Raw genomic sequence first — 26664 nt, forward strand, 5'->3', positions numbered from 1 at the left:
AAGTCCATCCTTGACTGGATTTTGACCAGTGCCTCCACTCTTTGCTCTTAATCCGATAGCCTGCCTGATGGTCTTACAACCATTTACCATCCTTTCTTCTAAGGAGCTGTACCCACCAAAGTAGGCCAGCCACCTACTGCAAGGTCCGAGACAAAAAGAATTTCAACCCTAACAACTTTATCTCATTACTAAAGAGCTGCATCTGTAAAGCTCTTAAGCAACAACCCCTGGAAGTGGCTAAGTCTTTTAACACCATCTTCCTTGGTATACTGAGCTGCTGTGCACATCCAGGAACTATTAGAGTAAAAGCCAATTATGCACCTTGGATAACCAGGGAATGCAAATCCCTGCTTAACAGCAAGAAACAAAGCTTGGGAACAGTATCATAAAGATAAATCACAAGCCTCAGAACTTTCATTTCTACAGTTGAGAAACAAAGCAAAGAAATTAGTTAAATCTGACAAAATAAACTACTACCATAGCATTCAAAAGAAACATCATAATAACCCCCAAAAATTCTGGGCCGCCATAAATAATAATCTTCACAAAGGTAAATCCACTGTACCCGCTCCAACACCTTCCAGCAACTTTGGTAATATTGCAGTTCAATTCAGCAAATACTTTACAGAAACTGTCGTAGCCCTCTCAAATTCCCAGAACACCCCTAAATCACTCGTATCACAAAACAGCACCAACTCCTTTATCTTTTAAACCAATATCTGTTAACACCATAAAAAACTATTAAAAAAACTTAGACCAACTACAGTCACAGCAGACAAACACCTTGCTGACTTCTTGAAAATTGCTGCAGAAGCAATCACATACCCAGTAACCATACTGATGAATATGTCTGTCTCAGAAAACCTGGTACCTGACGTCTTGAAAAGCTGTCATGTTATAGCATTACACAAGGGAGAGAATTCTACTGAACTTACTAATTATTACCCAATTGCCATTTTATCTCACCTGTCTAAAATTCTAGAGAGAGTAGTTCACACACAATTGATGCAGTCCCTATGAACACAAATTACTGTCAGGTACTCAACACGGATTTCGCCCCCATCATAGTACTACCATAGCCCTAATGTCATTCACCAACACAGTGAATTATTAAAGAAATAGTGGAAAATTTGTGTCTGCCATCTTTTTGTACCTTTCTAAAGCATTTGAAATGGTCAGTCATAAACTTATTAACATTCTTGCCATGCTAAATCTCAGTACTTCCTTAATTACATGGTTTGAAAGCTACATATCAGGATGCCAGCAGGTTGTTCATTGGCAAATGAACTCTCCCTTCTTCTGCCAGTAACTCTAGGAGTTTCCCAAGGCTCCATCCTTGGTCCTCTACTTTTTTCAGTGTTCACAGACAGACTCCACACCTCTACCCCTCACAACTACAGTTATACAGTACACAGACGACTCCACACTTATATGTGCAGCGTCCTCCTTAAAAGAACTCCAGTCTATAACCCAAGACTCCTGTTCAGCTGCTGAATCATGGCTTACTAACACCCAGCTCAGCTGCTGAATCATGGATTACTAACACCCAGCTCATCCTAAGTCCCAACAAAACTAAGCTCCTACTCTTCCCCCTGCAAGAACTCTCTTGTCACTCCTGTCATTTAATATCATCTCCAAAAATAAAACCACCGTCACACCAGTAGCCTGCACCAAACGTGTAGTCATTGAAATTGACAACAACTTAAAATTTGATATTTACATCTCCCAAACCATTAAGAAAGTGCACAAAAAACTAGGTGCCTTCTACTGAAACAAACAATTCCTGACCAAACACTCATAGGCTACAGTTGGTTGCAGACATTTCTTGTCAACATTCCTATGTGCCTCTCCATTTCTAACCAACCTCAGAAAAACTGATCTAGCTATGCTTGAATCCTGTTACAATAAAATTACTAGGTTTGCCACTGACTCACCATATAGAACACATCATTGTACCTCTGTCAAACTGCTAAACTGGTTAGAATTCTCATAACTACTACTCTTTAACAACTAACCTTCATTCATAAAATCCTGCATCACCCAGAAAAACAAAAAGCAGTGCTCCAGAACCTTTTACGACCACACACTAGCAACCGTTCCCTACGCTCCAGCAATAAACTTCTTCTGGAGCTCTCCAAAGCAAACAACTTAGCTGGAGACTCACTTTCATCAAACTTCATACCCCAAATTTGGAATAAACTGCTATCCTCAATAACATCCAGCTGCTCTACAGTACAATTCAAAAATTTTTTTAAATCACTTTTAACTGAAACTTGGCTATGCTCCTGTACCTGTCCTGGCTAGTTTCTAAAATTTGTACTATCTCAGGAGCCTAAAACCTATTCATGTCCTATTTCTGTCCTTGAGTGTACGTCTGGATTCCATACCCTTATTGACAGTATGTATATCTCTATTAACTGCAGTTGTTTAAAAAATATATATATATATATATGTATATATATATAATATCCATGAACCATTATGACATATTGGTTTGCTGCAAACCATCTCTGTATTTTAGCAAACACTTAAGAATGTCAATCGTGATATTTCTTTTTTTAGTGTGTCAATCATTTGTGTTAAAACTTTTTATAATTAGTATTTTGCTTCCTCTTATACTAGTTGTTGTACTACTTCAGTACTTTTTTGTCTGCCGTGTTTATTGTAATTGGAACTTATCTCCCCCGGCCTCCCCTGAAAAAAGACCTGTGTCCAGTCGGACTTTCCTAGTAAACAAATGTAAAATAAAACAAAAATAAATAAAATCCGGTTAGTGTTCACAAAAGTTAAACTAGATCAGGTGAGGCTCGTACTCAAATAGCCTTTCTCTTACCAAGGCAACCATGGTTCTCCCTTTGTGTCCAGATGACCAGAGAGGAATAAGTGCAGCTATACTCTTGTTGACACAAGGGGATTACTTATTGGTGCATCAGCAGCCTGAATCAAGCAGCTGGGTAGTCTCAGCTTGATTCCCTTCAAGGTCAGTTACTCGCAAGAGGTGCTGTGTATCCTGCAAAAGGCAAAGAGGTCTAGCAATAGAAAGTCATAGCTAGTCAAACGGAGGAGGGTTCTCCCTGATGTGTGAACTGGGATGGGATCCTTCCTACCAGAACAGTGCAATGAAAAGTCTTGAAGTACATAGCAGATTTCTTTGGCAGTGCCTCTCCTGTGCCTTGATTAGAGTATATTGTTCTGCTGTTGTAGTTTGCCTTCCCAAGGTCCACCCCACTCTACAGTGAAGCTTTTCCTTAGAGGGGTCATGCACTAAAAACTTCCTAGAAGACTTGTTGCTCTTGTCTTGGGAGCTTCATTTTCTGTGTGCAGTATTAATTTTTCCATCATTTGAGCCTAGCTTCTCATTGGAAGTTAAGATCTTGTCCAGAAAAAAAATATTTGAATGCTTATTGACACATATAGGAGAGTCTGAGTTTTGGGCTCTAATGTACAAAGAACCATGTACAAAACAGAGTGAGCCTTCAGATTACCCTTTCTAACCTAGCAGTTAACCAGTTAATGAGTCTTTTCAGTCCCAGTTTTTTTTTTCTCCACTAGACCAGTGTTATGACTAAATTACCTTTAGTCGGTTGTCCCATTCTTCTGCTGGGCTGGGTCAGACTCCTGACACCCATTAGTTCCTACCCAGGACACCTTATAAGCCCATTTAATCTTCCTATAGCAAATGTCAGATGGAAGGAAGTGTACCAACTTTTACATTGGAGTAGTTTCCCCTCCAATTTGGAGTTCATGCTTTTCAGTGGTGACTGTCTTGAGCTGCACTTAAATGCAACCTTCCTGCATTGTGTGCCTGTGCATGCTGACTTCTCCAGCCAGTATGCATTGCACAGAGGGCAGCTTTCTGGGAATATCACCTAGTGACTCCCCCTAGGTGTCACCCATATGGTGAGCCAGTTAGTTCCACCTTCTTCTGCCTCAGGATGTGTGAGCTGGTAGTGTCTGCTCATTCCTATTCTGCCTGCCCAGGCTATAGCTGCTAATTGAGCTGTAGTTATCTGTGTCATACTCAGAGCTTCATCCTTCTATGTCAGAGCCAAGGCAACTGCTGGTCTTTTAAGCCATAAAACAAATGCAAAACAATTCTGCTTCTAGATATTCACAGCCAGGGCTGGCCTAGTTGAAATGATGCCCTATGGGAAGGGCTACTCTGTACCTCTCCCCACTCCCCTCCCCGACACACACATCCTGCAGTTCCTCCCATCACAGCTTCCCCTATTTATTCAGATTACCTTTCTTCTGCTTTTTCCTGCATCTTTCAACACATTCTAATTAGGCCAGACAACAATGTAATTGTGGAGGAAACAACTGAATTAAGCTGGGGTGTGTTGGCTGTTAGACCCTCAGAAGCTATCTGTTTTAGGTAACCTGAAGTGCATTCTAGTGTTTTTTTCCCTCTGACCCTTTAATCTAGTTATGACCTGAACGGAAATCCTTTTCTATGGAATGAAATTCAGTCTTGCTGTATTTTTGCTTTTTCATGCATCATTTCAACGCAACTTAATTGGCAATGGTATGTTGTAATTACTGTGGATGAAGTAACTGAATTAGGTCAGGGGTTTTGGGCCTCTAGAAATTTTGCAGCTTTTTGATTCAGTGATGACCTCAACAAAAAGAACAAAACGAGCAAAGAAAGAATTTTTTTTTCTTCCATGGAAGAAATAAGTTGTTTTTGACAAAAGTGCAGTTGACAATAAATTGAAGACAAATGCTTGCTAGGCTACATGAATCATATCTAGAAATAGTGCCTGCCTCCTTACCCCACCCCCAAAAAAGACAAAAATGAAGGCACATATGACCACGGTCATGTTTCATATGTTTTTTGTCTGAAATGCTATAATAAGGACTCTGCTGTTTTACTCACTTTTTGAACACGTGCCAGAGACTGGATTATAAAAGTAGAACACAAAGGTCCCAAAACTTGACTTCCATCAGACATCCCTACTCTCTTTGCATGTTGACACACAATCATTTTCACTAAGTGATATATAGTGTTAGATGTGCAGCTGAAGCTTGACTACCCAGTAATACCTACCCATTGGCAACATTGGTAACCTCCAAACTCTGGATCCCACCCAGTTCGGGTTTGTGAAAGGCAGATCATGCCTCTTGAACCTGATAGACGACTTTGAGGCAGTCACCAAAGGTGTAGATGAGGGTAAGGTGGTTCACACAGCCTATCTTGACCTCGCCAAGGCTTTCGACACCATCCCCCATTCTGGAATTCTAGCTAAACTCACTAAACTAGGTATAAATCCCTACATCACAAGATGGGGTTGCCAACTGGCTCACTGACCGAACCCACACTGTAAAAGTTGCAGACTCCAAATCTGACCTCAAAGCAGTGACAAGTGGAGTACCACAGGGTTCCATCCTGGGACCTCTCCTGTTTGGTATCTACTTCTCTGAAGTACAGGCTAACACAGAAGGCCTCTAGCTAACAAAGTTCGCAGATGACTGCAAACTAGGAACCATACTAAAGTCCCCAAATGATGTGGACATCCTACAGAAGGGCCTCGCTGAGACAGATGCGTGGTGTCAGAGCCATGGCCTCAAGCTCAATGCCAAAAAGTGCAGTGTCATCCCATTTGGTAAAAACTCTGTACCCATGAACTACCACATAGGCAGCAATCTACTTAACACCGAATGAGTGATGAGACCTTGGGACCCAGGTGGACAGTAGTCTCTCCTTTGATAGTCACAAAGCCACAGTAGTCAGGAAGTCCTTCTACGTGGCACACCTAATCATAAAAGGGTTCTCGTCCAGGAAAAAAGAGGTCATTGTTCCCCTCTACTCGACACTCATTAGACCCATTATAGAGTGCAACGCCCCTTTTGGAATGTACCTCACAAGACATCTGCAGCAGCTGGAAAGGCCACAGAAGTACCACACAAAGAGGATTACTGGCCTTAAACAAATGCCCTACACTGACAGTCTCAAAAAACTCCAGCTTTACTCCGTAGCATATTGCCTACTCCGAGGTGATCTCTGCCTAACATATAAAGCTATGTCAAACCCAGAGCTGTTGGACATGCTACACCTAAAGAAATCCCAATCCCTCCAAGCTACACGCACTAGGGACCTAAACCTGGTCACCACAATAAACAGGACATGCTGGAGGGATAGATTCCTGATGTTCATTGTGCATACAGCTGCAGTAATCACAGATGAGTTCTCTGCCGTCAGGCGGGTCCTCGGTCGGCCGAATTCCAAAGTCTAGGTCCGGCGTGGGTTGTTGTCGCTTTCTCTCCTGACATCAGTGAAGCCGGAGTATATAAGACACAGCCGACGCCATGTTCTTCAGTCTTTTTTGCCACGCGGTGCCCGAAGCAGAAGCAGTTCGCAAGTGCCGGTCGGCCAGCTCCTGAATTACGAAAATTTGGAAACCGAAGTCTTCATTAAAGCTAAGTACCCCGTTGGGGAAACTTTTCTTGCCTCAGACCGATGTCAGCAAAAGTTAATAATTGTATTTCTTGTGGGAAGCAAATACCGCATAAGGGTTTCCATTCCCTGTGCATACCTTGTTTAGGCCCAGACCACGACGTCTCGGGCTGTCGCTTTTGCGCTACTTTCAATAAACGCACTATTAAGCATTGGGCGGAGTTCGCCCAACACTTTTTTGGTAAAGCCTTTGATTATAAAATGTCGTCGGAGACTCCGACTACCGTTTTGTCCAAACAACACAAGGACCGACACGCGAGGTCCGCGGTCCCCACCGACACCACACCAAAACCGGCTACACGTGGTCCGGTTTTCAGCGAGACGCCTATGCAGTCCCTGACTACCGACGACACTCCTTTGGCGGTGTCTTCTGTAACCGAGACCGCAGGTACCTCGGCCCTTTCCCAGACTACAACCACCAAAGCCATTGTGAGTGTTGAGCCTCCTAATGTGGACAGGTCCACTTCCACCCATGGTGTCTTTAGACCCTCATCTTCCTTTTCTATTAAGGCCTTTACTAAATCCAAATCAGCCAGGCAGATGCTTAAAATGGCTGAGGATTTAATTACTCTTATCAGGGGTTCCCAGCCCCCTCCAGACAAGAGACCCAGAGTGGAGGAAGATTCTCCCTCTTCTGATCAGGGCTCCATTTTATCAGAACATTCTGATGTAGAGGAACACTCTTACTCCCCTTTTGAAGATTCGGATGCAGAGCAGTCCATTCCTTCTGTATCTCCTCCTGAGGATTTCTCCTTTGGGGAAACCTTGCACACTTTGAGGGAACACTTCCATTGGGAAGGCCAAGACTTTTCCGATTCCAAGAAAAGACTTAGGGAATTTCTTTTGTTACCTCAACACAGACCTCTGGCGGTACCTCCTGTCTTGGACATACTTGATGATGTTTATTCGGAGGCTTGCCTTAACCCGGATTCCCTGCCTCCTGCCCCAGTCAAACCTGATAGGTACTACAGAGTTCCTAACTCTCACCAATTTCTCTACAAAAGCCATAATGCTGACCCTGAAACCATTTCTCAAGGCCCCAAGGGATTGAAGGCCTCTACTGCTTAGAATCCACTACCTGCTGAAAGAGAGTCAAGATCCTTAGAAAGGTGGGGGAAAAAAGTATGTACCTCTGCCACCCTAGCCATGAGGGCCTTAAATTGTCAGTTTCATATGCTTAAATATCAACAGTTCCTGTTATCACAATTAAGGAATAAAATGTCTCAACCTGAACAACCAGATTTGAAGGAGTTGCAGGATATGATGTATAGTGCAGAACAAGTGGGTAAACACACCTTACAATGTGGCTATGATGCCGTAGAGGCCTCAAGTAGAGCTGCTGCTACAGGATCAGTCATTTGTAGACATGCCTGGCTTAGGGAACAAAGCTTGCCTGATCATGTGAAAGCTAAGCTTCTAGATGCTCCTTTACAAAAGGATGTGCTGTTTGGTACTAATGCTGAGGAGATATTACGGAAAATGGAAGAAAAAGCCAAATCTATGCAAACTGTCAAAGCTTTTCTACAGGTCCAACCACCACGTTTTATCAGAAATTGGCCTTCAAAAAACTGGTCCTTTCCAGCCACTGACAAGCCCCAAAGAGGTAGATACAGACGCACAAGGGGCAGAGGGCAATCACAAGGATCATATAGAGGCAGGCAATGGCAAACTCCAGCACCAAGAGGTGGCGAAGACAGTGCACAACTATACAGGAAACAAACCCAATGACTCCCTCATTTCCATGCCAAGCAAGTCTCAGCTGGCAGCACCCTTGGGAGGAAAGCTGGCATTATTTACAAGAAATTGGCATATTATCACAACAGACAAATGGATCCTGGACGTTATAAACAGAGGCTACAGATTTCATTTCCACACTCTTCCAAAAATGAGAGGCATGCCAAACCTGCCACACAATCAAAGGGCAGAGGCACAACTACAAATTTCAAAGCTCATAGACATGAGAGCTGTTCAAGAGGTACCTACTCACGAACAAGGTCAAGGTTTTTATTCCAGACTTTTTTGGTACCAAGGAAAGGAACCGACTGGAGACCCATTTTGGACTTATCCATCCTAAACACATTTTTACTCGTACCAAAATTCAAGATGCTCACATTGCAGCAGCTTCTTCCCATGCTGGGCAAGGAGTTTTGGCTGGTAACATTGGACCTCAAGGAGGCATACCTGCATGTCCCAATCAGACAAAGCTGCAGAAGATACCTCAGATTTCTTGCAGGTTCAATCCACTATCAATTCTCTGCATTGCCCTTTGGCTTATCTACTGCGCCCAGAGTATTCACAAAATGCCTGGCATCAGTGATTGCCTACTGCAGACTTCAAGGGATACAAATTTACCCTTATTTGGACGACTGCCTGATCCAGGCGGACAGCAAGCACATACTTCTGGAACATCTCGCTTATGTAACACGGTTACTGCATTCTCTGGGATACACAATCAACAAAGAGAAATCCAGGCTAACACCATCTCAGAAAATAACTTTCCTGGGTGCCAACTTGGACACAAACACCCAGATGGCCTATCTTACGCCAGAAAAACAGGGACAACTAACTCAGTACTTCAAAATACTAGCAAAATGTACCAGGCTTACTGCAAGGAAAATCCTGCAGGCTCTGGGCTTCATGGCATCTTGCATTCTTTTAATCCCATGTGCAAAGTTGCATATGAGGAAACTTCAATGGTACCTAAAAAACCTATGGTCTCAACACAGTCACAGTTCGGAAACAGTAATACCAATAATTCCATGTTTGCAAAAGGAATTTCGATGGTGGGCCCAAGCATGTCAAGCAAACACAGGTCTCCCATTCTGCAAGCCTCAAGCAAATCAAGTCATCACAACAGACGCCTCAGATTACGCCTGGGGGGTGCACATGACAGACAGGTGCATTCAGGGCAAATGGTCCCAAAAGGAAAAGCACCTTCACATAAATCAAAAAGAAATGCTAGCAGTGATAAATGCAATTACAGCTTTCAAGGACCTCCTGCATCCAGGACAATTACTGATAAGAACAGACAACACCACAGTAATGTGGTACATAAACAAACAAGGAGGAACACATTCATACCCCTTGTGCAGACTAGCCATGACACTTTGGAACTTGGCTCTGGAATGGCAAATCGAACTTCAAGCACAGTACTTGCCAGGATTGGAAAACACGCTGGCAGACAATCTAAGCAGAAATATGACAGATCCACATGAATGGAAGTTGCATCCTCAGGTGTTTACAGAGATAATCCAAACGTGGGGGAGGCCAGATATAGATTTCTTTGCCTCCCACAGGAATCATCAGTTGGAAAAGTTTTGTTCAAGGACCTTTCATCCAAAGGCCTGGAGGGTGGACGCCCTTTCATTCAGTTGGACAGCATGGACAGTTTACGCTTTCCCACCTCTGCCTCTTCTGCCCAAGGTGCTCTTGAAAGCAAGAGCAGACAGACCGAAGATGATACTGATTGCTCCAGATTGGCCAAGGCAACACTGGTACCCACTCCTGAGGAGCCTAACACATACTCCTCCCCGGTCCCTACCTCTAATGCCTCTTCTGCTGACTCAGCACAGCTACAAAACTCTTCACAGTCAGCTGAAAACACTCAATCTCGCTGCATGGAAAATTCCTTAACACCACAACAGACCCTACTCCCCAAAGAGGTGCAGGATGTCATTTTGGAGGCCAGAAGGCCATCTACTAGAAAGGCTTACTCCGCAAAATGGAAATGGTTTTGCTCTTGGAATGAGAAAAAAGGCCAGGACCCTAGAAAACTGAATTTGCCTCAGGTATTACAGTATCTAGCTGAGCTGCTGAACAGTGGACTTTCATTTTCCTCCATAAAAATCCATGCCTCAGCCATTTCTGCAGAATTCAACACGGATCCACCCTTATTTTCTCACCCACTCTTATGGCAGTTCCTCAGAGGGGCTAAGAATATAAGACCACCAAGGAAACAACCAATACCAGCCTGGGATCTTAATTACATTCTAGAAAAATTAACATTGCCTCCTTTTGAACCAGCTGCCTCAACAGATTTGCAATATTTGTCCTGGAAAACAGCCTTCCTTCTGGCCATCACTTCAGCTCGTAGGGTTTCGGAACTACAGGCCCTCATGGCGGTGCAGCCCTTTCTCATCTTCCATCAGGACAGGGTTTCCCTTCGTACCAACCCGTCCTTTATGCCTAAAGTGGTATCCAGGGTAGCTTTAAATAAAGCCATACACTTACCTACCTTTTACCCCAATCCTCAAAACAAAGGGGAAAGGCTGCTACACTCATTAGACATCCATAGGCAGCTACGTTATTATTTGGACAGAACAAAGGCCTTCAGGAAATCAGAACAACTTTTTGTGTCCTATGCTGTAGGGGCTCAAGGGAAGTCAGTTACCAAACAGACAATTTCAAAAGGGATTGGCCACTGCATACGGTTTTGTTATTCCTATCATGGGAAATCTGTCCCTACAGGCATCAGATCCCACTCCACCAGGGCCACAGCTACCTCTACAGCCTTCCTCAGAGGAGTTCCTACCAAAGATATTTTGGAGGCAGCCACTTGGAGTTCTGTGCATACCTTCACAAAACACTACCACCTGCCTTTATATTCCAAAACTAGAGCAGGCTTTGCCACTGCTGTGTTGCAGGGCATTTTGCTCATCCCAGTTCCACCTAGTACCTACCACCCTGTGCGTAGCTTTGGGATTCTACCCATCTGTGATTACTGCAGCTGTATGCACGATGAACATAGTACAGTTTTGTACCTACCATAAATGTAGATGTTCGAGTGCTAATACAGCTGCAGTACAGGTTTCCCTCCCTCCTTCCCCACTTGGTAAAGGCCTAGGGCCTAACCCCTTTTTCATACAACCTGACTTGCATGTATATGTATATATATATATATATATATATATATATATATATATATAATTTATGTATTGCCTTCCTTCTGGGGGCACCTGACATCTGGGGCAAGAAAGACTGAAGAACATGGCGTCGGCTGTGTCTTATATACTCCTGCCTCACTGACGTCAGGAGAGAAAGCGACAACAACCGACGCCGGACCTAGACTTTGGAATTCGGCCGACCGAGGACCCGCCTGACTGCAGAGAACCCATCTGTGATTACTGCAGCTGTATTAGCACTCGAACATCTACATTTATGGTAGGTACAAAACTGTACTTTCCAGAGACTTCCCATACTCTGGAACTGGGCTACCCATCTACGTCAAGCAAAGTTCTTCATTAGCACTCTTCAAGAAAAATCTTGATGAGTGGATGGGAATAGGAAATACACCCCGGGGATCACTTCTGTGTCTCTGCGTGACAGTGGCATATGAAAATAACTTTCTTGGGTGGCATAAGCCAGGGAACCTTGTTGGCTAGGCTTACTTAGGCTTTTGGGCTGATAGCCTAGTACCTACCTATGAACCTATGAATCTCCCCTAAGTACAGTGCAGTAAGATGAACTCTTGACCCTTCTTAGTTTTCAAGTTAAACAGTAGAGCCTAGCTGAGACCTTGAGAAGCTGTTTTAGGACTTACTGCTGTATATATATTTTTTTCTCCTTGCTGTGCGAATGCCTGCAGGGCTAACCTGCTCCCCCACCATACCCCAGTTTCCACCCACTCCTACATAAATTAGGTTTGAACTTCTACAGTCTCCCCCCACTCTACATCAACTAATTTAGTAACTGTACAGTCTGTATTAAACACACACCACCTCATATCGCCTCCGGTTAATACTTACAGTACTTTATTTCCACCCCCTACAGCCCCTTACCTGCTTCACATCACCCATTCCACCCATGGTATCCTCCCAAGTCAGTTACACCATACTAAACTTTACCACTATTCGCTTAGGTAGTAATTGTGCACATACCAGCTTCTTTCTTACTACACAGTAATATAACAGCCATCCCAACATTTTGGCACAGAATCTTTCTGTAACATAAAAACATATTAATATTCCTTATGTTTAGCTTCTGTCTGTTAATATCATAAAACTACTGCAATGCTTCTCATACAAGTAATAATTGCTTTCTTCCGTCACCCTAGCTCACCTAATGGATTGCCACTAATGTATTAAGATACAAGTCACATTTCTAAAGTCCAATACCAAGCTCTCAGAACCAGTAGTACCTCAAATACCTTCACAATAGCCCAAAACCTATTTAACATTTCCCACTTCCATATTCAAGCATTCACATGCCCATTTATAAAAATGAAAAAAACAAGGAAAAATATAATTTTATATACCATCAAACCCAACCCGTACTGAAGCTTTATGGCACTATATGCCTAAACCCTGTCCTTTCCACCACAGCAAAACCCATAGTCACCTTAACAAACAGTACTACTAAAACACAACACCCTATTCTAAAGAAAGAAAACAAAAATACCCTAAACTTCATCAACATTAACCTAAGAAACATTTGCAGTGAAATAACGGAATACCACTCCTTTATATCTGACAAATAGTCATGATATACTAGCAGTAACAGAAACCTAAACCTGGATAAAACCTGAAGTAAGCGAGAGAGAAATCTCTCTGAATATCCTATCCTATTCTATGAGGCAGGCTTTAATATTGAAAAACAGGAAGCATAGCCCTCATGTACCAAGGTAACCTTAATGTATCACTGTAACCCAAAAAAAAAAAAAAAACATATTCAACAATGTAGAAGTACTCATTGTCTTACTCAAGATCAGTTCATATAAAACTGTGTGCTTCATAGCCCTTTATATTCCCCCAGGAAGTAATAGCATTACTATGGAGGACATCCTGTTTTTGGTATGATCTAATATACCCCAATAAACTGTCATCCTTTGGGACTGGAATATTGACTGGACTTCTGCCACAACCGTTAAGGTATATGGCTTCTCTCAACTCATTAATACACCAACTAGTTAAAACAAATCCTCTTTCTGTAAAGTCTCCACCCTACTGGATATTGTCCAACAAACCAAAAATATCTGCAACCGTGGTACATAATGTGAGTATTTAAGTGAGCACTTTACCTAGCTTCTAACCTATGAAAACAACACCTGTACAAGAATGTGCATAACTTATCCAGCCTTTATATAGACAGTTTCATCTCCACACTTAAACTGGAATATGCTAAAATACCACCCCCTAGATGAAGCAACCCTTGAATTTAACGACCTGTTAATGATGTACTAAATGAGCACGCTTCTCTTAGGAGAAAACAAGCCAAACTCATACCAGCACTATGGTTATCTAGAAATGCCAAACAATTGATGGCATTGACAGACAAGGCCTGGACGTTTGGCACATCAGTAAATCCCAAGAAAATTTATTACAGTCCAAACCAAAAAAAAAAAAAAAACACAATGTAGTGCAACACATGATATAAAAAAGCTGTAATACTGTAATGTACAACAGTCGTAGCTGATTAACACAAAAAAGTCTGGTCGTGTATATAAAATTTATTAAACACAGGCCACAAACCCCACTCCATCCCCTCTCCTGATGGCACTTCTGCAACTATTGCAAACACCTTTAACAACTATTTCCTAAAAGCAGTTGCCTTACTAAAGATGCCCAAACTGTTGACCCTTAGTACCACTGCCCTCTCCCACATGCATAGTGAGACCCATTTCTCTTTAGATTGTCCTCACCTCCAGTATTAAAAAATCAGTTAAAACTGAAAACTTCTAGTCCTGCAGTAGACAACCCCCACGGAAGCTGTAATGTACCCCATATCCATTGTAATAAGTAGATCTGCTGTCATGTCTCTGTCATCTTGAAGGAAAGCTTACATAAATCCTGTCACGCCTACACCAGCTTTAGACCAATAGCTATCCTGTCCGCACTATCAAATTTCTTTGAAAACTGCATCCACACTGAACTGCTGCATTATATAACCACTAACAATTTCACTTCTCTTACTCAACATAGCTTTTGCCTCACTCATTTTACAAAGAATAGCAGTTTTATACAGCATTCATTTTCTGAATGATATGAAATCAGAAAGTGAAATGGCATTTTTTTGGGGGGGGGGGGGCAAGAATCAAAGCTACTTTTTAAAAATATTACAGTAATTTGCCTAAAGGATTAACAGAACAGCAGACATACCTCTCAACTTCTTTGCTCAGGACATTTGAAGCAAGGTAAAAATAATATGGAAACAAAGCTGCAAAATTAGTAATATTTTGTCTTGTAGCTCAGAGGTTTAAGATGATGAAATATTAACGAGCTGGTTCCTGTAAACAAAGGGTATAGGGTTCGGTTCTTTCCACATCCATTTGCCTGTTGCGTGACTTTGAACAAGTCACTTTACTAGACAGTGGTCTAGAATCACCCCTGAAAAGGGCATTTGTGTGAAGTGGTCTTGCCTGATGAACAAATGCATAAAATAAACATTTTTTAATATTACTGTAATTTGTTTAAAAGTTCATAGAACAAAATTTATACCAACATGCATCTCCTGATGGGTAAGAAGTATGAAACTCTTCTGTCTGTCATTATTGGCTTACTGAAATCCTCTGTGAGTTGCTGGAAAAAAATCTTGGAGGACGGAGCAAAAATATGAGAAAAAAACAGGGACAACCGAGAGGTATGACAACAGACTTTGCATCAGCATGCATTTTCTAAACGACAAGACGTGTATTATTGACCTACTATGGTCTTCAGATGTTTACTAGAAAAATCAACAGTTTTGAGAGGAAAAGTAAATATAAAAGTTGACTTAGCAGACTTACATCAGCATACATTTCGGAATAGTAAATATAAAATGCTAATGTCTGGTATTACTGACTGTAATTTATTAGAAAAACAAAAAATATATATGGGGGAAGGGACACAAATACGAAATCATATCTGGGACACTCATCAAAGCCAGAGAAACCTGAGCCATTAGCAGGTTTGTGGTTCTCCCTGTAAATGTGTACAGTCTGGCTTTATATGTCTGTTTGCCTGTGAGTATTTCGGAGCTTTCTGTTCCTTAGAGCATTGTGAATTGATTGGCTAGGTGCACTTAGCATATCAGTTTGTGAATCTCTACCCATTGCCATCTGGTCAGCACTTCACCCTGTAGAACACTGTTCAGCTAGGGATTTTTTTCTGCACTGTATTTATCTTTTATCACGATGTGTAGAGAATATAATGTTTCTTTACTTAAGAAAAAAAGTAATAAAGGACAGAAAGGTGCCCCTAGCCAAACAACACCCTTGGGGGCTGCTTAGTTCATCCTTGCATAAAAAAACATACAGTCTGAGCAGTTGTCTCCTTTGTGCAAGTCCAAAAATGGAGCAAGCCTTTCTTAAATCAAATAGTATCTACATGGCTAGCAGATTGCATCAACTTCTGCTATGAGAATACTTGTGAATATCTAGTAGTTGGAGAAGACAGATTAAAGTCCAAGCTACAGAATAACAGCAATCAGCAGATTTATTTAAAAAAATAATGTATCTGCTCATAGTATCCGTTAGGCAGCCACGTGGGATACAGTACTCACTTTTTTCATTCATAAAAAGTTGGGTAGGCAGGTTTTGTCACAGCTGCCCTGCATACCTCTCAACCTTATTTTCTGACTTTAGTCCTCGCTGATTTGCTAGAAAGCTACAATTTTATGAGAAACGGGCCAAAAATATGAGTAAAAAGTCTGGGCATTCTGCGAATATCTGGACAGTTGAGAGCTATGTGCCCTGCAGGGTTTGTTCTCCATGTGGATGCAGTTGTTTTATTACTTTTCCCATAATTACTCTGCAGGAGCGACTCCTTCAGTAACCGTAATTCTCTGCATAATTGTAAAATTTCAACTGAGGTCAGTGCTACAATGTAGGCTCATAATTGCTGTATTCCCTTTTCTCAGGAGCCTCTTTCATCAGCCCAGATAGGGCAAGAGGTGGGAAGAGGCAAGGTGTTCAGCATATTCTGTACAGACAATATGCCCCTTAGTTTTGACTTGGGCACCATTCTCCAGAAGCATTTGAGATATATAGAAAGTATGATCTCTTCTGCCCAGAAGCTTTATAAATTATGAAATGGGAGTCATTTACTTGGGCCTTTGTGACAGGACACACTTGCACCAGAATCTAGCCAAATGACTGTTGGAGTTGGATTAAAGGAAAATAGAAATATTTTAGGAACTTGAAGTTTAGGTGGAGGTGTCCTTTAACTGTGACTTTGCTGGAACTGCATTTGTTCAATTCAAAAGTGTTGAATTCTGTTTTGTTCTGTTTAAACTTTTTTTTTTTTTTTTTTATAGGTAAAACTGGTCTTGAAAAAGAACAGGAATTCATAGCAAAGTGTATGGAAAGTCTTATGATAGCATCGAGTAATCTTGAGATGGATTCTCAGTCTAGCCTTACAATTATTGAAAGAGGGCTTTTAATGCTGAAGACACATATGGAAGCTTTTAGAAGAAGGTAATTTTAACTTTTGAACAAGTGCTTATTGATTACATTTAAAACTTCATTGTTAGTCACCTAAATGCTTAAGTAGGAGCTTTTTTCATAGTACATTGATTCAAGGTAGCAGGGACACTGATTTGCTTTTCCCTAAAAATCTAAAAATATGAAATTTCTTTTTTGTGAGATAAAAAATTTAAAAATATATATTTTAAACTGATTTCTTTATAATTTTTGTGCAACGTGTGCAAAAATGGAAACAGATTGTGCATACAGAGCACCCAATAAAGAATGGCAGGATGTATTATTACAGTAATAACCAGCTGATATGTTTGAGATATAGATGCCAAGAAATTCACTTTGAGAGTAAAGCAAACACACAATCCATTATGATTGGAGATTTGATCATAATTCTTTGTAGTACGTGGAGATTTATCTGCTCTGTGTACTAGTAGTCACTCAAAAGTAAAATTAATCATAAATAAAAATGCAATGTCTTCTGTTCGTAAAGCAAATGCTTGATGTGCTTATGTATTGCCCTTTAAGAGAAGTAGTTTGCATCAAAATAGTGGCCATAATGTGGCAGACAGCAGGCAAGAATGGGAGTTGAATTGCAGCTGTTTCATGTCTTGTTGCTGCATGCTGGTCAGTGCTGTCTGTTTTTCATGCCAGACTCTATGCTAAGAGTTTGTAGTGGGTGCTTAACAATTGTTAGACACCATTCTAAATGTTAATGTTAAAGTCTCGCTCTAGAGTAGCACTGAACCAGGATGTAAGTTAACTGTTTTTGGAGTGTAATCACGGTGCTTAATGCACTATAGTATTATTATTATGAATAGTAAATATATGAAATGCAGGTTGTAGTGAATGAATTGCCTTACCTAAATGGCCAAATTCTGTAAAACTCAATGTTTTTCCTTTACTGAGACCTCAAAAGTGTGTGATTTACTAGTATTTTCCACCAGAAAAAAGTAGAACATCAGTCTTCCTAGTGGCAATACAGACCATCAGTCTGCATGACCATTACCTGTGTGTGTTGTGGTTTTTCAAGTCTTTCTTTGCTGAACTCTGACCATAATAGATACTGTTACTTTTCTAACATGACCGTTATTTTCTTATTTCATGAATCCATCTCTCTGTGAGTCCCCCAATTATCCCAAAAGAAGAATCAGTTTTGAATATGAAGTTATGGTATCGATGGGGAAAATATTGTGCATTTGCTGCTTTTCTGTCAATCAGTTGGATTTCTGTGCAAGCACAGGTGGCATAGTTCACATTTTTCTTCACATCTTTGGCTTAAATATTCAGGTTTTCTGTAAGTTGTACAAGTACACAGGATAGATTATTTTATGGCTTATTTTTATTGAAGATAATTTACTTTTTCTAGTTAGTTATATTTTTAATTTTTATTAGGTCAGGAGCTGTTTTTATTGCGTTCACTTTCCTGCCTTGTCTCATTTGTGGATGTATTTCATTTTTTTCTGTAGTGAAATTATTTGGTTATGTTCTTACAGGGGTACAATAGTTTCTTAAACGTATTGAAAATTCGGTTTATCAAACTTGCCACAGCAATTTTTAATGCATTCTTACTAGTTTTGAGTTAATCTTTTGAGTTTTGCAGTTTGTAGTTTTTTTCATAATAATCTGTGACAATGTAAGGTCACTACTTTTCAGATGCCCAAAATGTGGTATTTTTTATGGAAATTTAAGATTTTGCAGGGTGAGTCATATGCGCATCTCATGCAAAGAACTAGACTTCACTTTTTTGCCAAAATTAAAGCTTGCTGTTGTAGAATTTGAATGGTTTCCATTGTTTCACATAATAAGGTGTTTCACATACAAACAGTGCTGATGTTTTTTTGTCAGGTCTCTCTACTTTCTTTGCAAATATAAAAATGCAATAACGTTCAGTCCAACTGATTAAACTATAACTTCCACTAAAAACGCTAACGTGCATCCAACAGTTCCAAGTCACAAATGAAAATGCCACTGTGTAAAAAATAACCAACGATGATATTTATTCCACAACGTATAAAACGACCATAATAAAATTCCACAAACATTAAGCACTTTCACTCATCAGAATATGAGCTTCATCATTCTGATGAGTGAAAGCGCTTAACGTTTGTGGAATTTTGTTTGTGGAATTTTATTATGGTCGTTTTATACGTTGTGGAATAAATATCATCGTTGGTTATTTTTTACACAGTGGCATTTTCATTTGTGACTTGGAACTGTTGGATGCACGTTAGCGTTTTTAGTGGAAGTTATAGTTTCTTTATTATTTCAACATATTTTGATATTTGCACTTAGGGATTTAATATATGTGTATACTGTTTATTTTTGTGCTTTATCAAACATAAAATCCTGGATTTACTCAGGCATCCTTAAATCTTTTGGCAGTAGCATTGCTAGGATGGGCGGAGGCAACTGTCTGGGTGCAAAGGGTTGGGGGGGTATAATCGGCCATCCAAGGCCAGCCCTGTTTGCTGTGAGTGCATGCATGCCAGCTTTTAAAAGATGGTATTTTATTTATGGTCAATTTTGAATGCTGTGGTGCTGCCTGTGTGGTCTAAACTGTTGCAAAAGAAAAACATTTTTTTTAAAGAACCTGAACAACTCAATGCTGGATATAAACTGTAGCAGATGCATACTACAAATATAGAAAGCAGTTTGCTACAGATTCAAAGAAAAAAAAAAAGTGCCCCCCCCTCCCCCCCAAAAAAAAGAAAAATGTGAGGAAGGAGGTTCTTGGGCAGGGTACATAAACAGGACCTGATTGGCTCCTGTATTTTGGCAGCCCGAAATAGCTAGTCTGGGCTTTTTTTTCCTCTTCTGTTGAAGAGCTGGGGTGGGTTGTGCGTTTATTGAGTAGTTTTGCAGAAGGGCCTTTTTAGCTCTTCACTCAAAAGAGCTGAGGGACGTGGGGTGCTAGTATGTTGGATTGGTGCAGGGTTTTAGTTGAACCAGTTACTGCTCTTGTCTTTCACTCCTAAGCAGCAAGAGGCAAATTAATCCCTTTACTACTTGAAATCACTCAAGACAGGAAAACACTTGCTTCCTGAGTTTTTCCCCAAGATCCAGTACTGAAATCATAAGTCATGTAACTTACTATGTCTCAGAAACAATGCAAGTTGCTGAAAAAGGGGGAAAAAAGCTGTTCATTAGATAGTGGGCTACATACTGATGTTAGTATCTGAAGCCTGCCTGCTGTCATTGAATTTATATTTCATATGTATTAAAGAAAATGGTATTTTATATAACAGAATATATTACTATTATGTGAAACAAGGGTTATGTATTTGTAATAGACCCAATGTATCATTGAGTGAATTTTGTGTGATCAAGCACTCTTTAGTGATGTATGAAAAGATTGGGTATTACACTGCATTTCTGTGATATTGAACATTCAGAGCAAATTGTGCCTAACATGTTTTCATAGTATTTCAGAACACCAGTGTTAAGCCACTGAACTCTGCATGTTAGGTGGCAAGAGTGAGTGACAAAGTTGTGTGCCTTAGTGTTATGCATATGCCAGCGACATACATGTCTTAGCCAGTAGGCTTCACAACTTTTACAATATTAATTATAATATAAAAATATCAGCGGTAGCGTTGTTACCTCACAGCAAGAGGTTCTCCTGTTCGATTCTCGGCTGGAGTGCCTTCTGTGTGGAGTCTGCATGTCCTCCCCTCGGTCGAGTGGCCTCCAAAAGACATGCGTGAATGGGTGTGTCTTCGCTGAAGGTTGGGCATCAGGCTGGCAACTTGACACCGTAAATATCTACTGCCAATCATTAGTGGACCGGAGTTCCGCTGTGGCGACCCCCTAACCGGGAAAAGCCGAAAAGACAAACAAACAATTATAATATAAAAATATAGCACATATTTATAACTGTTTTAGGAAACAAACATTTATGTCTGTGAAAGTTTTATGTAACCCACCATGTTTTAATGCCAGTTTTCAAATAACACCTACAGTTTGCATATGCAACCCTGAATATGACTATATCACAATTAATTTTTGCAAAATTCATGTCACTATAGAAAATGTCCTATTTTCTTAACTTTTTTATTGCAAATGCTCCACAGCCTTACACTACTCTTGGTTACTGTTTTCACTGTATGTGTCCACAAAATCATGTCATCTGTTAGATCACACTGTTCATCATGCACAACCTGCCTTTCATAATGTATTAGGTTCAGTATTAGGATATCATTTAAGCAATCATCAGTGGGCCAAAAACAAGTAAAGTCTGTGCTTGTGTTTGTCTTACAAGAAAAACAACTCTAAACACAATTGGGTAACACCTACCGCTTGTGCAAGCCCCCTTGGTTTGACAGTATACATACCATTTTGTTTTATTAATGTGAATGTGTATAATTTCATATTTTCTTCATTTCTTTCATACATTGCTCATTAGCTCAAGCACTGCATATCCCACAGTAATGTTTCCATTATGGGTACATGCCATATCCTATCAGCATGCAAATGCCACCTACTTCCTAACATGTGGCCTGCTTTTTATAAGAGATTAATGCTAATATTAGAATGATGCTAAAATTAATGCAGTGTACATCAGTTAAATAATTGCACATATTGTTACATATATTGCTAGCTGTCCAAATGTGTACACAATTTTCTGACACTCACTGCTTACATAGGCTCCCCTTCCCAGTGCTATGACATTATCGCAGTACATTTACAATTTGTTAATGACAACCATGTGAAACACTCTTCAGTAACTCAGGCTGTGTACATCTCACAGTGATGGCTTCACTCTGGATGCCTACTGTGTATTCATCATATTGAGTAGTGCTACTGTAGCCTTAGCTGCATGGGGTTATATCCTGCTAAAGATATAAAAGCTGGCTAGATTCCAAAGCTTCAGGGAACCTTCCACTTGCTCAAATGGTCAGTCAGCTCGACGGGTTTGGACACTAAGTCCTTCAGAGCTTTACTGCCACCGAAGAGAGCACTCCTCTGTGGCATTAAAGTGTCATTGGTTGGCTTGTGCTGTTGTATTGCTATTTATAGATAAGTTCCCTTCCACTTTTAAAAAAGTTTTATTATTTTCCTATTTAGGAAAGTTATTTTTAAGCTAGGAGTTTGGGATTTAACAGCCTATCACAACACTTAACTGTACTATTATACTAGGAGCACACTTTTTTCCTGTCAGTTTTAAAAGTTTAGTGTAATCAACAACCATTTTTTTTTGTTGAGAATGTGTGTGTATTTTACTTTTTGGGGCTGACTGGGAGTTTTAATGGGCTTTTTACTGTGTTTTTGCATGGAAAAAAGGTCTCTTTTAAAAACTTGAATATTTTATCCACGCTTGCTGCTTGTTTTCCTCTGGCAAGAGGCACCATTTTTAGATTGACCATGTAACAAACTACCAATTTCATGGCCAGTCCTAGACGCACACAGAAAAAGTTAAGGAAACAACCTTTGTCACCACAGCAGATGCTTGTTTCTCAAACTACTTTTCTTTTATCCTTGATCCATCTGGTGCAGCACCTTCAGCCTCTATGGTTCATGGGATACCCATGTCCTCTGGGGCAGTTGGGGTCCCCTCAGCAGTTAAGGGAGAGCCACTGTTTCAGTCCTGGGAGATGGAACAGGGAAGGACCTCACTGTTTGTTCAGAATGTTGTGCCCATCCCTTGGGGAAGCTACGGTTTCCATTAATAACACTGTTAGCTCCATTTTTCTTGTCAAAAAGAAACAGAAAACTGAATATGTATCTGCTCCTTCTCAAATATTTTCAGACAGGAGTCATTTACTGGGTCTGGCTTAGGGTTTATTTCAGGCTGTTGATCTTTCTTATAAGGTTATTTCTGGTTAAAGAAAGGATAGCTCTTTTCCTGAAGAGATTCAAGATTCTAAATCTGAATAAGAAAATTAAATGATAGATGCAGGTTTACTCTCAGTTTTGTGATTCAGATTCCGAGGTTAGCTCAGTGTCTGATTCTGCCTGGGGTTTTCTCTTTCTCAGAGATTATTTCCAGAATGTACCAGTGTTTTCAGTGGGAGAACACTTGAGGTTTGCCATTCCCTCTGTAAATATCATGAGCTGTTACAGAAAGAATTTCCAGAACCTTCGCACATTCACCCAGTTCTGTCAGCTAGGATGTGTGTCACTGTCTTTCTGACAAGGATGGGGAGGTTATTGATAAGTACAGGGAAAACACTGTATGCTTCTGCCACTTCGATTTTCAGAATTTTGAATTGTCAGACTCCTATGATAAGTTTATTCTGACTAATTGTGGAAGTATGAGGAATATTTTGTCTGTAGTGTCTTCTTTAGAGGAAAAATATACTTTAAATAATTTAGTTTCTTCCATTGCCTGAGTCAGTACTTATTGATTGCAGAATGTGTATATGATTGAATTGATACAGCCTCCATGGCTATGGTCCCACGTACTGTTTTGAGAATATGCCTGGCTGCATTCTCAGAACCCCTCAGATGATGTGAAAAATGAGACATTAAATTCTCCTTTGTCTAGAGATTTAGTGATTGGCTTCTCTGCTGCAGAGGTTATCAGAAAGTGTGATGAAAGGGGTAAGTTGATTCAGGGAATCTCTAAGATTATTTAGCCCTCATCTTTCAAATTTTCTAAGGGATTCTGTAACCCTTTGTACAATTTTGATGGTAAAATAAACAGTATCAAGAAAATGCTGGTAAGTTAACATTTAAAAACAAATGACGGGGGGGGGGGTCCAAAATGAATTCAGTAACCTCCGAAAACCAAGGACAGTTTAACAAGTCAGAATGACTATTTAAGGGATCTTGCCCCCCCCCCCCCGAACCCAGCAGTCTCTGATTCCTTCTCCGTGTTTCTGTTTGGCAACAGTCTCAGACAAATTGGTTCTCAAGGTTGTTTATCAAGGTTACAGGTTGCAGTGGAAGGAAATCCTCTTTCCAGGGGGTAATTTCCTCATTCACCACACATCTTTATTTCAGTCTGTCCTTCAACACATGCTGTCCCAGAGAATGATGAAACAAGTTCTTGCTTTCCAGGTATGGACATGTTTTAATTCAAGGATGTTTTTAATGCCAAAGAAAGAAGAAGCTTGGCGATCATTTGTGGATTTTTCTTTCGTAAACCTGTTCGTGATAGTGCCCAAGCTCAAAATGCTTTTACTTCACAACCTGTTACCTCTCCTTCCATGTTTGTCTCCCCAAAAACACTAAATTTAGAAGATGCCTATCATATCCATGTTCCTCCAGTCTTCAGGTATTTAATGTTCTTTGTGTCTGGATCACATTAGCAGTTCTGTGCCTTACCCTCTGGACTGTCCACTGTACCAAGAGTGTTAACAAAGTGTCTAACTCCAATTACAGCTCATTGCAGGCTATAGAGTATCCACATTTTCCATATTTAGATGACTTGCTTGTCTTTGCAGGGTATTTTTCAAAGTGTCAGGAACCTCTCTCTTGGATGGGGGATCTCTAACACAAGCTGAGATTTCAAGAGGAAATTCAAGTGTCTTTTTTGACTCCTTCACGCAGGATTGTGTTCCTGATGTATCAGCACACACACATTAGTAATGTATTAACATTAGACACATTAGTTCAAAGACCTTTTCTTCTACAGAAAAAAAAAATCTCTTTCTAGATCTATTCCTGACTTTTTCCATTCAGACTTCGGTCACTGTGAGGGAATATCTTGTGATTTTGAGTTTCATGGCATTTGTGATTTTCATGATACCCCTGGTAAGACTCCACATACGAAATCTTCATGGCACAGTCTCACTGTATAGGCATCCTGCATTCTGTCACTGCAAAATTTTGTTGCAGACAAGCTCACCATAACAAAGGCAGACCCTCAGAAATGGAAACTGGATATGGGGGTCTTCAAGATTTGATCCATCATCTCTGGAGAGTTGCTGAATTAGACCTATTTGCTGCCTTCTCAAACAATCTGCTGGCAAGGCTCTGCTGCAAGACTCCATGCATGAAGGCCTGGAAAACAGGTGCCTTTTCTTTTCCTTATGATGGAATGTTTCTGTATGCTTTTCTACCCATTCCTTTGATACACTTTCCTTCTGGCCCAGGCAACAGAGGTTCTCCATCTTTTATAAATGGCTAGGGGCAGTTACCGCAAGCTTCCTCACTGAATGGATCTGCCCACACAAGAGTTGGGATATTTGATGCACACTGATCCAGTCAACGTCACCTGACTGCCTGAATAATGGGGTCTTAATTCCTATTGTCACCCCTCATTTGTGGAGAGGGATGACTGTAGCAGTGTGCCCGTTCAGTAGGGACAAAGCCTGGGGTGAGGCGGTGATTGAACAGGGCACACAGGTGTTGTGCCAGTTCACTCTGCAGTTCATATAGAACACAGCCAGGGATATTGTCGGGTCCCTTAGAAGCTGTATTCTTGGCCTTGGACAGTGCTGTTAACCTGTGCAGCAGTAATACTGGGTACCTGGCAATTGTGATTGGTCCTTTGGGGGGGATGGGTAAAGTTGGCACTGAATCTGTCGACCAGTATATTGGCAATATCTGTTGGCTCGGTTTAGGAGGTACCATTGTGCAGTAGCTGAGAGCAAATCTGTGTATTGGCATGGAGATTATAGGTTCATAGGTGTGTACTAGGCTAATTGCCCTGGAGCATTTACAAGCCTAGCCCATAGGATTACCCTAGCATTGTGCCACCCGACCGTACTTTCCAGTGCCTGTATAGAGTAAAGCCACTGAAGTGATCCGTGGGGTGAATTTTCTATTTCCCATTCTTTACATAACTATAGAAGGCCTTGTGGTTGACTTTATTATCTGCTGCAGTTCTTGAGGGATCTTAACTTTTTGTTGAGGCTGAAAAGGGCGTTTTTCCAGTCTTGGGACTTCATCTTATTCCGCATCAGTTTCTTTCTCCTGTTGTTCATAGGTTCATAGATATTTGGGTTTTAGGTTCATAGATTAGTACTAAGCTAACTGCTCTTGCGAGCCATTTTAAGCCTAGCCAATTATCCCTTGTGAGACTCAAACCCTGCACCTTGTGTTTGTAAGGCAAACGCCTTAACCATTAGGCCACCCTCTCACTTGTAGAGTTTGTTTATGGCAGGGGACCACCAGATCGGTTTCCTTTTTTTTGGAGGAGAGCATCTTGGTTCTATTGGGTATGGCGAGATCCATGCATTTGTGTACATATTCGTTCAGTGCATTGGTGTATGATTCGACGATCATGCAGCTATTCCCTATTTGCATGGGTGCCATGAAATCCTCTGTTTTTAGTAGCCCAAAGTTAGCTTTGGAGAAGATTTTCATGGTGGTTACCTTTGCAGTGGGGGGTGGGTGGGAGGGCTGTGGATTTCCAAGGTGATTAGATTGTGGTCGGATCTAACTAGGGAGGAGTTGGCTATTGGTGTAGAGCAGCGGTCCCCCATGTTAGTAATGACCAGGTCAAGGATGTTGCTACATCTGGGGGGGGGGTAAGAACGAGCTGATCCAGGGCATTGGAATTAATGAATTAAAGGAAACTTTGAGCAAGTGTATTAGTACAGGAGTAGTTTTCCCAGTTAATGGGAGGGGTAGTTGAAGTCTCCCAGTATGCGACTGTTAGGTTGGACCCTAATATTCTCCAGGGTGCTTAGGAACATGGAGTGTGAGTCTTGAGACATGGTTGGGGACCTGTAGCAGGCTACGACCTGAATCGCTGTCTTACCCAATGTTAGCTGCAACTAAAGTATCTCAGATGCATTATGTTGGGCTACCAGTCTAGGGGTGTGCACATCCTTTATGAATATGGAAACACACCGCCTTTGGAGCTTCGGTCTAAGATGTTCATCATGTTTCACTGTTGCAGTCATGAATGTAGGGTTCTCCCCTGCCGGCA

General features: G+C 40.9%; 1 protein-coding gene across 1 annotated transcript in view; it reads left to right on the forward strand.

Moving 5' to 3' along the window:
- The window catches only part of USP34 (ubiquitin specific peptidase 34), a gene marked incomplete in the record, with an annotated part of 5849982 nt that overhangs the window by 2448246 nt on the left and 3375072 nt on the right, over positions 1-26664 (forward strand). The window contains 1 exon segment of the mRNA XM_044061224.1: positions 16682-16841. Within this exon segment, the coding sequence (XP_043917159.1) occupies positions 16682-16841 (160 nt within the window).

This window comes from Protopterus annectens, chromosome 1.part0 (assembly GCF_019279795.1).
Source record: "Protopterus annectens isolate FY-2018-M chromosome 1.part0, PAN1.0, whole genome shotgun sequence".
NCBI classification, from domain to species: Eukaryota; Metazoa; Chordata; order Ceratodontiformes; family Protopteridae; genus Protopterus; species Protopterus annectens.